The 15,140-nt window shown below is 43.9% G+C and overlaps 1 protein-coding gene across 1 annotated transcript; it reads left to right on the top strand.

Moving 5' to 3' along the window:
• The first annotated feature begins 2,384 nt into the window (after positions 1-2,384).
• Positions 2,385-13,468, top strand: LOC141088603 (DNA polymerase nu-like). Its single transcript, XM_073574746.1, has 5 exons — positions 2,385-2,490; positions 6,419-6,497; positions 6,986-7,053; positions 8,104-8,159; positions 13,174-13,468. The coding sequence occupies exons 1-5, from the start codon at positions 2,397-2,399 to the stop codon at positions 13,240-13,242; spliced, it is 366 nt and encodes a 121-aa protein (XP_073430847.1). The 5' UTR covers positions 2,385-2,396; the 3' UTR covers positions 13,243-13,468.
• Positions 13,469-15,140: the final 1,672 nt, after the last annotated feature.

Genomic DNA, 15,140 nt, shown 5'->3' with positions numbered 1-15,140 from the left:
CCACCACACTTTCCCTTGTTCAGCACTTTATTTAAACAAAAAAAGAAAAAATCTCACGCAGGTCCGACGTAGTCCACCGAATCTGACAAACAAATTCTATGAAGCCTTGTTCTAGACTTTGCCAACAGCCACTTCTGGGTCATGCTGGACTGCGTGTGACTGAGCAACTTTAGACTAGATAGATGTATAGATGAGGGATGAATGAGGTAGGGAGAGATGGATTAATGAGTGATGGATTGATAAGGGAGGGATGGATGAACACAGCACATTATACTCACCTATGTGGATGCCTTTTCCTTCCTGGTTAGTCCAATAAATTGAGTTATCCCCTGCTGGCTCTGACATTGTGCTGCACTGGGAGGCTGGAACAGGAGTCATGGGATGAGGTCTGGCATAGACTGGATACATGTTGTGAGGTTATGATGACCAGTTTCTGCCATACAGACAGGAAAACTCAGTCAGAAAGTGAGCAGCTACTCCAGAATTAGGAGAGAAATGCTCAAATGTGTGTGATTTAGATAAGAGATGGAGGGAGGGAGGGAGGAATGGATGGATAGATGAGAGAGGGAGGAATGGATGGATGGATGGATGAGGGAGTGATGAATGGATGAGGGATGGATGACAAAGGGATGGATGAGGGAGATATAGATAGATAAGGAAGGGATGGATGTATGAGGGAGGAATATATAATAATAGAAGGATGGATGAGGTACTGATGGATGGACGGATGGATGGATGAGGGAGGGCTGTGGATACACACAGCACATTATATTCACCTATGTAGAAGCATTTTTCTTACGCAGGCCGCATGCAGACATAGGCGGAGCTGAACGGATGAGGTGCAGCAGTGGGGGGGAGCTTCAGGGAGGAACTACACAGCCCTCCGCAGCTCTGACATCCGCAAATCTGAACCTAGCCTTAGTGATATATCTGGGACACCATGCAGAATGCTGACAGCAAGTATATTACAAACACACAAATTATACTGAAAGTCCAGACAATCTCTTTAAGCAAGAGATACCACTAACCAAAGAACACCATGAAGGCCAATGGAACCTCCAAATAAGTAAGGGACAAAGTTATTGAGAAGTGCATGGTTGGGTTATAAAAAAAATATCTGATCATCCCCCCGAGCACCATCAAATCTATTATCATCAAATGGAAAGAACATGACACCACAACAAACCTGCCAAGAGAGGGCCACCCACCAAAACTCTCAGCCTGGGCAAGGAGGGCTTTTATTAGAGAGGCAGCACAGAGACAAAAGGTAATCCTGAAGGAGCTGCAGAGTCTGGAGGATCTCTCCATATGACCACAATAAGCCGCACACTCCATAGAGGTGGCGTTTATGGCAAAGTGGGCAGAATAAAGCCTTTACTTACAAAAATTGTAAGGCTCATTTTTAGTTTGCCAAAAGGCATGTGGGAGACTCCCCAAATGTATGGAAGAAGGTGCTGTGGTTAGAGAAGACTAAAATTCTACTTTTTGGCCACCAGGATGGAGGGAGGGCGCTATGTTTGGTGCAAAACCAACACAGCTCATCACTCCAAGAACATTATTCCCACAGTGAAACAAGGTGGTGGTAGCATAATGCTGTGGGGATGTTTTTTCGGCACCAGGGACAGGGAAAATGGTCCGAGTCTTCCTGAGCAAAACCTGTTTCAGTCTGTCAGTGATTTGAGACTGGGATGGAGGTTCACCTTCCAACAAGACAATGACCCAAAACATACTGCTAAAGCAACACTCCAGTGGTTTAAGAGGAAATGTGTAAATGTTTTGGAGTGGCCTAGTCAAAGCCCAGATTTTAATCCAATTGAGAGTCTGTGGTCAGACTTGAAGATTGCTGCTCACCTGAGGAAACAGCTAACTTGAAGGAGCTGGAGCAGTTTTGCCTTGAGGAATGGGCAAATATCCTAGTGGTAAGATGTGAAAAGCTCATAGAGACTTATCCAAAGCATCTTACAGCTGTAATTGCAGCAAAAGTAGGCTCTACAAAGTACTGACGTTAGGGGGGTGAATAATTATGCATACAGAATTTTTCAGTTATTTTGTCCCATTTGTTTGCTTCAGAATAAAAAAAAAAAAATATATATTCACAGTTGTAGGCATGTTCTTTGTTCTTTACTTGAGCTGATGCAAACCGTCAAAAAAAAAAAGTGAAATTCAAGGTTGTGAAGTAGCAAAACACAAAAATGCCAAGGTGGGGTTGAATAAATTTGAAAGCCACTGTAGGAGGCCAATTAATCTATCCATTTTTTTGGAGTTTAGAAATTAAATAAAGATACCCACATTTATAGCAGCCCTTTTATAAACGTCACTTTTATCAGCTACTCACTTTCATTTTTATGTTTTTAAAACATTTTTATTAATGATTTGTAGGATTTGTGATTTCACTCATGGGACGCAAAAGGCCTCTACCTCATATCAATTCAAGAAACTATGGCTTAAGAGCTCAGGCAGAAAGGCAAGCTGTCAATTTTGTCATCCAAGGTAAGAAACTGTAAAAACAAGCATGTTCAGGAGGCAGGGATTACGGTAAATAAACTTTTAAAGATAAAGTTAGGTGCTTCAGATATTTACAACTGAAAAATTCATTTTATACATGTGAATAATATTGTTTCTTCAGCAAGCAACAATACTGCAGTAACAGTCACATTCACTTGTATTCAATGGTTTAGCAGTGGCGTACCGCTTATAATAATATACCACTCGGGTGTTATGGGGCACCCCCCCCTTACCCATCATCTTAACTTCAAAGCTATCTGAATCCTTAAGGCTCGCATCACCATATTACCAATCTGTGGAAATATTGGATTGCACTTGGGCCAAGGGCTGCGCATATGTTAGAAAAAAAAAATTTCAGCATTTCTGAGTGAAATACGATATTGGGACTTGGCCAATGAGTGCATGGAAATCATCAGACAGCACTCAGATGATATCTGAGTGCAGTTCAATTTCTGCGCACTGACACAATGGAGAAGATGGATAAATTTTGTTTTCCATCTTCTCCTCACATTGATCTCCGATTCTCTCATCTGAGAGAATCACATCACACTATACTGACACTCTGATCAAACTCTGATCATAATGTCATTTGCATAATCAGCCCAATTCTCTCAGATGAGAGAATCTATGGCCGACTGACCCAGGGGCGGACATACTGCCGGTGCAGCCGGTGCAGTTGCACCGAGGCTCCGAGCAGGAGGGGCCCAGGAAAAACTCATGGCGATGGAGCATAATCGATCACAAAGCCAGAGGCAGCATCATCACTAACAGGAGAGGCCATCCCGCTCTGCTGCATACTACACATGATTATGCTGAGGGGCCCAGTCCTCACCTATTAGTGCTGATGCTACTGTCCAGTCTCATCTATGTGGAGACGCTGTGGGGAGGAGGGAGCGTCTGTCATGTCGGACGCTGTTCACACCACAGCGTCCGGCAGGCAGCGGTAGTTCCATCTCCGTCCACTATAGCCTCAGTGGCGCCGGCTTGATTTTACTCAGGTTATCTGGGGTTAATCTAGCTGGAAATCAGGTGGGATGTTTGGTCACGCCCACGGTCTTTAAATAGTCGTGCTGGCCTGTGGGCATCGCCGATTATAGCTTGTGTTTTGTGCTAAGTGGTTCCGGTCTGGAGAGAGAAATTCATATCTGGTGTCATATGATCCGTTGTTACCTTTTCGCCTTCCTATATTTGTGCTTTGTTTTGCCCTGTTCACATTATAGTATTGTCCTGTGTGGTTGCGGCGCGGTGTGGTTTGAGTTCTCCCTGTCTGTCATTACTGTGTGGGCTTTGGTGGTTTTACAACTCACTTGGTGGAGGGTGGAGGGTTCAGATTAGGGCTGAGCAGGAGATAAGGAGAGGCTGGAGGCTCAGGCATTTGCACCTTTAGCAAAAACCCTGGGTTGAGGGTCAGACAGGGTTTTCCCTAGTTTGAGGGACTCCGCAGGGGCCCGGGTTTGTCAGCCTCCTTGACCTAAGCCCCGCATAACAGCGTCACATTGAGTCTCACAGCCTGTGATTCCCTCTGCTGCTGACCCCTGCCTGTTCCGTGCCTCTGATCTGATGCTATGAGAAGAAGAGGGAGGTGCTGAGAGGGAGGTCACTGAAGCAGGACATTAACCATGTCCTGATCACTATAAGGGGGTCTCCTGAGTGCCCCCTCATATTTGTGCCTCATTGCCTTTCAGCCAATCACTGACTTTTCTTTATAAGCACATCTGTGATCGGCTGTTCAAGTGTCATCTGTGTCCTGGAGTCACAGCTTGGAGCAGGAAGAGACTGTGGCCAGACTGACAGGATGACAGGGGCGGACATACTGCCGCTGCAGCTGCATCAGGGCCCGAAGGTCGAGGGCCGTCGACAACACCCTCACGCTATGGGGCCCATGAACCAGTAGGACCCTGTGCCAGTGCGAATGCTGGCATCGGGTCCCCCATGCTATAAACTGAAATACTTACCTCTCCCTGTTTCTTCGCAGCTCCAGTGTCCATGACTCTCTGGCGTCTCAGGGCAGAATAAGCGATGACTGCACCACAGTGTGCCCTTTGCGCTGTGCACTGCAGAGAGTCATAAGACACTGAGGAGTCTGGAGCAACAGAGCCTGGAGTAGCAGGGAAGAGAGAGGTAAGTATTTCTTTTTTTTTAAAGTATGGAGCATTATATGGGGTCCATTATTCTGTATGGAGCATTATATGGGACTCATTATTCTGTATGGAGAAATATATGGGGCTCATTATTCTGTATGGAGCAATATGTGGTGCCCATAATACCGTATGGAGGACTATACTGTCCGGTTTCTGAGCTATTCCACAGCGCTTTACAGACATTATCATCGCTGTTCCCATTGGGGCTCACAATCTAAATTCCCTATCAGTATGTCTTTGGAGTGAGGGAGGAAACCGGAGAACCCGGAAGAAACCCATGCAAACACAGGAAGAACATACAAATAAATAATCAGAACCTCCCACTCCCATCTCCAAGACTTTACACATGCTGCGCCAATTCTTTGGAATGCACTTCCCAGGTCAATACGATTAGTCCCCAATCCCCACAAGTTTAAGCGTGCCCTGAAAACGCATTTATTCAGACTGACCTACCGCCTCAACACATTAACCTAATCTATCCCTGGGTGGCACAGTCATAAGTTTTACCATAACCAGGTTCTCCGCATCATGTTCCCACATGCTTTATGCATCCATTAGCCCTCTGTGTCTGTACTGTTACACACTTAACATTATGGCTGGTCCATACAATCAGGGCAACTGTTACCACCCACCTTTCGTGTCTACCTCTTTCCTCATAGATTGCAAGCTTGCGAGCAGGGCCCTCATTCCTCTTGGTATTTGTTATAATCTATGTGATTATTGTTATGCTGTAATGTCTATCGTCAGTACAAGTCCCCTCTGAAATGTAAAGTGCTGCGGAATATGTCGGCGCTATAGAAATAAAATTTAATATTATTATACAAACTCCTTGCAGATGTTGTCTTTGGTGGCATTTAAACTAAGTTTGTATATATATATATATATATATATATATATATATACATACGTGTGTGTGTGTATATGTGAACATAATTTTTTTTTTATTTTTGTACGATACTGTAATTGTAAAGGATAGGAAAATCAACCTGGCTCTTTAAATGGTGAAGAATACAACACATTTTCCAAATGGGAAGGTGCTAGCAAACGAAAACCTGAAGGCAGCATGTTATATAGAGCAATCACTTAATTGCATTCCTGTGTGTAATAATATACTGCTCAAAAAAATAAAGGGAACACTTAAACAACACAATGTACTAGGATGTGTTCCCTTAATTTTTTGAGCAGTATATATTTCTAGTATAGACTGTAGGTGGCACTAGTAAGTGTAGAAAATAGAGAGGAACACTTGCTGCAAATTAGGAACACACACCACCAATGTGATCAATAAAATATAAATAAATAAATAATTAATATTTGTGCTTAATAATGAACCCCTTTAGCTTGTAGTGACCTAAAAAATACACATAAATGAATTGGATTGCTCCAAGTTAGGTAGTTATTACCTTAAGGTGTAATCTGAGCGGATGTCTGGACTCCAGAGGACCAGTAAAGAGCGCTGTATGTCTTGATGTGAAGTCAGATTGAATGACATTTGCCAAATAAAAGTGGGTTAATACCACGGTTCTTCAGGAGTGCTGTCCCGGCCGGTGACAGACACTCCACGCTCCCCTTTTCCAGCGGCGCATCGGCGTGCAGTGTGCACGATGTGAAGCTGTGGCGTGAGATGAGCCAACAGGACCTTCATGATGTCACCGGTCACGTGATAGATTACAGGGAGCACAGTGGACCAATTCCTCTCCTATAGTATATATTTCTACATTTTGTTTTAATATATTATTCTGAATGGCGTTCATTGTGATGTTATTTTCCAGGGTCTGCCGCTGATTTGTGCAAATTGGCTATGATTAAAATTTCTGCATCACTCACATCATCTTTCCACATAACGGCGAGGTTGGTAGATGTTAATATAAATGCAAATCAGTTTCTCTTATTTTATTGTTATTTCTGGTTGGCAATGGAAATCTGTACCTGTATCTAGTGGAAGCCATTTACACGTTACATAGAACAATTTCAGGAGAAAACGGACATTTTTATGAGTGATAAAAAATAAAAGAAGATTTCATGCTGTAAGAAAAAAATGCATATCATTTATTTTTATTGAGGCAAGTACACACTGGAATTATGGAAATCACAGGATGGATAAATATGTTAATGATATGCAAATAATGAAAAAAAAATCAGTTGTGAGTATGAGTGCCACACACAGGAACAAGCAAAACATTAAAACTCTACTCATGTAATTCTTTTATTAATGTAAGTTCTATATACCTTGTGATAGACCTCTAAGCATGTTGTCTCTCAGTTATTCAAAGCTGCTTCAAAAAATGGATTTACACTGTGACCAATAATTTTACTGATACATGATAAATTTCTTACAGGCTTATTGCACAGATTCACGACGAATTGTTGTTTCAAGTGCAAGATTCTCAGCTACAAGAATTTGCTGGTAAAATCAAAGATATAACCTGGCAGAATATTAACAAATGTATTTGATATTTTAATCTGCAATCTCGGTCACTATAGAGACATGCAGTTCACCGTCTTAGGCTACATGCCCACGTTGCGTTTTTAAGCGTTTCCGCGGCGCTTTTAGACGCACGTTTCTGCCACGGAAATGCTTAAGAAAAGCATCCCATGTAATCATAATTGAATCCGCACATGTTGTGCTAAAGGTGCGTTTTTTTCCGCTGCGGAAACGCTTAGCAGAAAAAAATGCAGCATGTTCATTAGTTTTGCGGAAACGTGCATTTCCAAAAATGCTTACAAAAGCGCTTCATAAAACACATGCGTTTTCCCGGGAAGAGGGTGTGTGTTTCCGCTTAGGAATATTTTGCTTCAAAAAAGCAACATGGGCACATAGCCTTAAAGAAGTCGGCAACTACTTTTTTATTAAAAGCCTATCATAAGGAAAGACCATCAACAACTAACCAGTGGGGGGACACCCCTGAGGATCAGCTATCAACGGCAACGGCGGTGGCTGTAAGTTCTCTGATACCACTTGAACATAGTCATGCCGTCAAAGTTATAGAATGAGGGAAGAATCTGCAGTACACGGCAGCGACCACTAGAGAAATGACGAAACTGCTGTGTATATATATATATATATATATATATATATATATATATGTTTCGTCTTTTCCGTAGTGGTATATTTCGTCATGGTGATATATAGTGGTTTATCACTGGTGATTGGCACCAATGTCTATTGAAAAAGTTAGTGTCCTACCATAGTTTTCTCCGCTGGTTGCAGTATTGGGAAGGCACCATTTGTCAACTGTCATCTACACCGGACTGCATGATCGGTCATTGAACTGTTTGTAAGACAGCTCAGTTTAAAAAAATCTGGAGACAAGGTGACACAGTATTGTGCTTTCCTAGCACTTCTGCCACTTTATTTAACAGCTAATGTCATTCAGACTAATGTAAAATCATATTTAAGTTAATATTTATTGCACAGTGCCTTTATTGAATAAGTGCCTTTCCCTTATGTTTCTAGAACTTGTTAAACACATAATGGAATCCTTACAATATGCCGACGGCGTTCATCTAAAGGTAAAAGAATTGCTATAATTGAGAGCAATAAAGATGACACTGTACAAATTAAAAAGGATCTATGACTTATGGGAGCATAAAACAGTGACAGTAAGGCTACTTTCACACATCAGGTTTTCGGCGTCAGGCGCGATCCGGCGTCGTGCCGGAATGCCGGATCCGGCAAATGTTTTGTAAAACCTGATGTGCCGGATCCGGTTTTCTGCCGGATCCGTCTTGTTCTTGACAGACAAAACCGGATCCGTCTCATCCGGTTCATCCGTTTTTCTATCCGTTTTTCGACGGATTACGCCGGATCCGGTTTTTAAAATTGACCCTTGTGGCCCCTCAAGGCAGAGTACACTGGCAGGATGACAGAGTGTGAAAGATTTGTGCCCTAACCAAACTTGTGTACCTTCTGGACCAACAGTATATACCTTTGCCAACCAAAGTTGGCTATCTTGTCATGGTCTACTATTTTTAGCTTTAGGCCACAGGTGTGTACCTGGTTGTGTTTTATGCAAAGTATTTCACCTTTTAACAAAAGTTGTGTACATTGTTAGGAAATCACCAACAATAAACACAACTTTTTAGGTGAAATACTTTGCTTCAAACACAACCAGGAACACAACTGTGGCAAAAAGCTAAAATTTACCCACAGTTATATACCTGGTTTTGAATACCTTTTTACCTTTGAAATACCCTGTATTTAACCTTTTTTTTAAACATAGTTCGCCGCAGAAAGAAAAGACAGACAACCATTGTGAAACGATAATTTAACTTTTATTTAAAATTTTTTTTTTTTTTGTAAAATGTTTTTAAAGTGCAAAAAACTTTTTTAATAAAGGTTTCAAACCCAATGGGCATTTTTATTAAAAAACACACATTACAAATCTGTGTAGTGTGGGGTGGAAATACTGCTGGAGGGGCTGCGGGACACTTCGACACTGGGTGTGTGGAGAGAGGACTGGGATCGTGGTGGGGAAGGAACAGTTAGAGGTGAAGGTGTGGAAAAAGCTACAGAATGGGTGGACATGTTGGAGGCAGAAGAGGTGGTGGGCGGTGGAGTGGAGGGTTGGGCAGGGACTGTAGGAGCAGATGATGTTGATGGAAAGTTGTATGGGGAAGGAGTTTGGTACGGGGAAGGAGTTTGGTACGGGGAAGGAGTTTGGTACGGGGCAGGTTGCTGGAAGTGGGGAGATGTCTGGTACTGGGGAGGTTGCTGGTACTGGTGAGGTTGCTGGTATGTAATAGGAGGGGGAGGATGGAAAGTGGCTGGAGGGGGTGCAGATGTAATAGGAGGGGGAGGATGGAAAGTGGCTGGAGGGGGTGCAGATGTAATAGGAGGGGGAGGATGGAAAGTGGCTGGAGGGGGTGCAGGTGGAGGAACTACAGTGGTGGGAGGTGGAGGTTGGGAGGTAACCTGCTGTAGAGCACCGTGGCACGAATGCATTACATGCATCTGCTGGGTAGGAGATAGTGTTGCCATGCGCTCCACAACAGACCTGAAAAAGGTGTGGTTTGGCGAAGATCTTGCTTCTGAATGCATGGTTTGCAGAAGTGTCTTCACCTCCAGAATGCTGGAGTTGATCTGCTGAAAGCCTGCGGAGATTTGCTCTGACAAGACTTTTAGACAGTTCTGGAAAGATGCATTCAGATGCAAGAACTCTTGCGCATAACTCTTTTCCTGACCCCTCTGCCGCTGCCGCCCAGTACCCGCAGGTGTACTAGAGGTGGCAGGGGCAGAAGGGTGGGGTAAAGGGAAAGCGATCTCCTCACCAGCAGCTTCATGTAATGTAGGCGGCCACGATGCTCCTGTGCTGGTGGATGGGACAGATGGGTCGAATGTGTGGGAAGGCTGGGAAGGTGCAGATGTACCGGGGCGGTCGAAGTGTCCCTCGGTGCCGGTCTCCTCAGGGATCGCCTCAGAAGGGTCCAATCGTGCAGGCTCCCGAGTGCTGCTCACCGTGCTGTGGAATAAAGAGAAAAAAAAACAATTAAAATACTGACATGGTATGGCCCTGGCTGAAAAAAAAAAGTTACATCTAACATTTTTTTTCACATGTGGTGTGTAATATTTACCTTCTGGTGAGCATTGTTTCCCGGAGGAACGACAGGGCTTGTGCGTACTTGTACTTGCTCCTGCGTCCTCCAGATCCACTCGGGGCCCGCATCTCTTTATTGAACTCCTTCTTGAAACGATCCCTCACAGACCGCCACCGATTCACAATTCTGTTCCCTGAAACGAGAAAGGAGTGGTTAGTATACAACATCAGTGTTTCACAAACTCCAGTCCTCATGGTCCCCAGGGGTCATGTTTTCAGGATTTCCATAGTAAATAGAAATCCTGAACACAAGATCCGTGGGGACCACGAGGACTGGAGTTCGGGAAACACTGGTTTACATCAAGCAACCGGTACTGTATATACTTACGCTCTTTAATCTGGGCCCGAACATCGAGGTCCTCCCAGCGGCCCACAAGGAGCGAACAGATTTCCTCCCAGAGTCGTCGGGTAACGATAAGGTCAGCGTGGCGGCGGTCAGCCATATTCCAGAGCGGCTCCCTTTGTCTGACGAGATCGATGAGGTGGTCCACATCGAGTCCTCCATCCTCACCGTCAGAGTCGGGAGCACGCTGTGAAGGCTGTTAAAGAAAAAGACAAAAATAACATTAGCCTCCACAAAAGAAATGAAATAAAAAGTGCAAAAAAACAAAGCAAAAATATTTATACTTACATGCTGGTGACCGCCGCGTTGCTGTCGCCGACGACCCTGGGAGGCACTGCGAGGACCTCTTGGCCGAGCACCAGATTGGGAAGACTAGAGAAGAAAACAAAAAATGTTATGTCTTTGGATGTAGGCATTTGTTTGCTGTGTGTGGTCTGCAGAACATTGTTTTCTATGTGTTGTGTGTAGTGTGATGTTGTGTTTCTGCGTTTGATGCAAAAAACTTACCAATTGTGAGCCCACTCCAGGTGTCTGTCCACCCCTTCCTTCTTCTTCTGGGAGCTCCTCTTCATCTTGTGATTCCTGTTTTGAAAAAAAAGGCAATGAATAGACATATATTACAGAGATGATGGATTTTGGAAATAAAAACTTACCGTCAAACGCTGACGATGCGAGGGAGGGCTCCCAGAAGAAGATGTGCTGTCCTGTTGATGGCCAGACTCCATGGCTGTGGGTATTGCTGCTGCTGTTGCTGCTGCCAGTGATGCCATTTCTGCTGCTGCTGCATCTCTTTGGCGGCTGTTGAATAAAGAGAAACAAAGGGCCAATGAATATCTTGATATTCCATGGCCCTAGTTTGGAGGAATGGGGGATTTGATAATTACCGTCTCTCATCTGCTGCTGGACTCACCTCCTCAGCATGTTCCATTTGCTGCTCCATTTGGGGTGGTGCTGATGGTGCTGCTGCTGCAGATGTCTGCTGCCTTCTCCTGCTCCTGGTTCTTGGCTTGGGTGGCATGTTGGGTGTGGCTGAGGGTCCCATTGTCTTGCTTTTATATATCTCCTGTGGGCAGAGCTACTGAGCATGCTCAGACCAAAAAACCGGATCCGGCCGCCGGATCCGGCTTTCGCCGGATCCGGCGCATTGCGGCGCTCATAGGCTTTCATTGTGTGAAAAAGACACATTGCCGGATCCGGCGAAAACCGGATGAAACGCATGGCCATCCGGCGCGATCCGGCGCAAATGCAAGTCAATGGGGGGGAAACCGGATCCGGCATTGCATTTCGCCGGATCCGGTTTCTGTCAAAAGCGCCGGATCGCGCCTGACGGCGAAAACCTGATGTGTGAAAGAGGCCTAAGTGGAATTATAAGACATTTTTTTAGTAAATCAGATGATTTCCCCCAGTATTATAGGGACACAGATTTCACTTTAGATTTTATGAAAATCTGATGAGATTCTCTTCTTTGTGAGGGGGGAAGAGGCTAATTATATACAGCAACTGAAAGTTGATTTGTCCTGTTTCGCTATTTTGTAATCTCGCTAGTCCATAAAGTACAATGGAGGAATTGATATCTCCTTTTTTCTCATAAATTCACCAAAAGATAATCACAAACATGGTGAATTAATGCTTTCCAACAGGCAGTGAACCAGCGAAATGCAAATAAAGTGAAAATGTTTTACACATCCAGCCAGTAGCCTTAACTTTGTTTCGCACAGAATATTGTATCTATCAGCAATTTAATAAGATGTCCCTGTGTATTATGCAGCCCAGATAATGCAGGAAGATATAGCTGCTTTTATAGGGTTAATCTGCAAAAGGAGGCCATAGCTGCTTGTAAAGGGTTAAGTTGTAAGGGGAGGATATAGCTGCATGTAAAGGGTTAATTTGCAAAAGAAAGAATCCAATGCCTGTTAATGGTTAGATATAGTGGACAAAAACAGCAACAGGAGGTAGCAAGAATTTACCGCATTTGCTGTTTCTAACCTCCTTCTGCTGCTGCTCCACACATGGATTAATCTACTATTGCCTTTTGATAACATTCAGCATAATGGAAGACAGCAGCACATATTTCCCATGTTTCCACATTGCACACTTCACACACTTCCATTCTCCACCATCCGACACAGTGATATCTTCCAGCTTGGAAGCAGAAAGTCTCGCACAGGTGGTAAAATAGTGAGACACCAGAGAGCCCTGACTTCAGTCTCCCTTTCCTAAAGGGCTAGTTCTATGAATTAGTGAACTAACTTTTTTCATGTGCTGGTCAGCTTCCCAATTGCATGCTGATTTTCAGTTCCCCATTGTGCCTGCGGAGATCCCTTGTAAGATAATGACTCTCATATCACAGGCACAAACGTAGTCTCTCAGTAAAGAAAACTGCCATGATGAGATGTGTGACTACAAAACAAAGAAAATATGTATTTTGGAAGATCTTTTTTTAACATATAAAGAGCCGTCTCACTGTTAATACAAAATGTAAAAATATTGGAAATCCTCTTTACCATGATTTCAAGTATTTGTACATGTTTCACTGATGCATTTTGGTTTAATGCCTCCTAAGAACCAGACATTCATGTCTCCCTAGGTCCCTTTGAAAGTAACGATAACCTCTGGAAAATCCTGGGGAAGCATGACCGAGCTTCAAGTGCAGTAGAAGAACAGCGTACACATGTCTTATTTGATAACCTCATACTTACCCGGCCTGCACTGATTCTTCTGAGAATCACTAAGCCATTACGCAGCTGGATCTTTCATCAGAACCTAATAGTTGGCATGTAAATCTCTCTTATATCATTCCCTCTGTAACCTGAGGCACCCGCAGAAGGAAAAAAGGCGTTTCATATCAGCGTATTGTACTTTTTTAAGTCATGGTACCTATACTTGAGCTATGGTTATTAAATAAAAGCTACATTTAAGTGTTTGCTGTATAACATCGAAGTGCCTGTATCTCCTATCTAAGAAGAAATATATATCAAAATCCTTTTCTGGTATGATTACGGATATGTTACTGCTTACTAATAAGCCGATGATAAAGGTATTAGTTCTCACAAGTGCATTAAATATCAGCAGTGACATAACAAAGGGTGCGACCACGACTGGGCCCGTGCAGTCAGGGAACCTGGCAATGCCAGCGCCATTTTCAGTTTAATGTGCATCCTCAGACACACAATCAGCTGAAATTTATTGCGGTGCAGAGAACCACTGGCTCACTGCACCACAGTAGCTGCACCACAATAGGCACACAGACCGCCAGCCAATCAAAGGCTGGCAGCTGACAGCGTGCCAATCGCGGGTGCCGCATGATGTTACTGCCAAATGTCACCCGTCCCCTGCGCCAGCTATAGAGGAGGAAGAAGACGCTTACTCGCCGTAGGAGGAGGGACAGGTGAGAGGCATTTTTTTGTGTTTATAACTGTGTTGGAAAAGCAGATCGTGGACAATGTTACAGGATGGGGTACACTATTACACTAAAGGACCCAGGATGGAGGATATTATAACCGGAAGGGACCAGGACGTGGGATATTATTACATGATGGGTGACATTATTACTGGAAGGGGCCAGGATGTAGAACATTATTACAGGATCGGGGACATTATTATGGAAGAGTCTTGAGGAGATCATTTGCATATTCCCAGTGCCTTCTGGGATAAGTGAAGAGTCTCCGCGAGCTCAACGGTCACTGGGTTTTGGCCGTTGCAGCTATCGGCGCGCAAATTTTGGCTCATCTTTCATCGTTTTTAAGAAATCTCGGTATGGAAGGGGGCCAGGAGCAATTTGGTGAGCTGCATTTCTTGCTACATGTTCACAGACTTACCAGTGGAAAAGCCAAACTTCACATACCACAAATGCAAGCTTGTGTCCCTGTTGGAGGAAAAGTTGCAAAATCTCGAAGAGAGGTTAGCTACGTTGAAGATCATTAAGGAAGGTGAAGAGTTCTTAGACAGAGCAGAATTATCTCTTCATGTTACAGAAAGAGAAGAAATTCGAAGTGCACCTGAAGAAACAGAGGAATGAAGACATGTGAACCAGAGAAGCAGGAGGATCAGGAGGCAGTCAGCACCCATACTTCTCAGGAACCAGTACCAGGCTCTCACGCTGGAAAACGATGAAGAAATACATCAGGATAAGACTTTGCCCACAAATAGCAACCTTGTATACCTTCAGAGTCCTCCTGGATGGAGAAAGAAAAATGTTGTGAAGAAGAAAAGGAGAGTGGTGGTCATGGGGGATTCCCTGTTGAGAGGAACAGAGGCCGCTATCTGCAGACCGGATATAACTTCAAGAGAAATGTGCTGTCTTCCAGGTGCAAAAATTAAAGATGTGTCTGACAGGATATCAGGACTCTTCAGACCTACAGATGACTACCCATTCCTGCTACTACATGTGGGGACAAATGACACCGCAAGAAACGACCTGGAAACCATCTGCAGAGACTTTGAAGACTTAGGCAAGAAAGTGAAAGAACTGGGAGCGCAGGTGGTCTTCTCTTCCATCCCCCCAGTGGATGGCCATGGAACAAGGAGGTGGAATAAGATTCTGCAGGTGAACAA

The sequence above is a fragment of the Dendrobates tinctorius genome, unplaced genomic scaffold (assembly GCF_039654945.1).
Source record: "Dendrobates tinctorius isolate UK_male_01 unplaced genomic scaffold, ASM3965494v1 ptg000039l, whole genome shotgun sequence".
NCBI lineage: Eukaryota > Metazoa > Chordata > Amphibia > Anura > Dendrobatidae > Dendrobates > Dendrobates tinctorius.
Note: the sequence above shows the minus strand (reverse complement) of the source record. Positions and strands in the feature narration are given on the sequence as shown.

What these genes read in the sequence shown, in the direction of transcription:
- LOC141088603 (XM_073574746.1), top strand. Translation starts at nt 2,397, where the DNA reads ATGGGACGCAAAAGGCCTCTACCTCATATCAATTCAAGAAACTATGGC. An exon ending in TGTCAATTTTGTCATCCAAG is followed by an intron (nt 2,491 to 6,418) that starts GTAAGAAACTGT and finishes GTTATTTTCCAG; the next exon opens with GGTCTGCCGCTGATTTGTGC. An exon ending in TCAGCTACAAGAATTTGCTG is followed by an intron (nt 7,054 to 8,103) that starts GTAAAATCAAAG and finishes TTATGTTTCTAG; the next exon opens with AACTTGTTAAACACATAATG.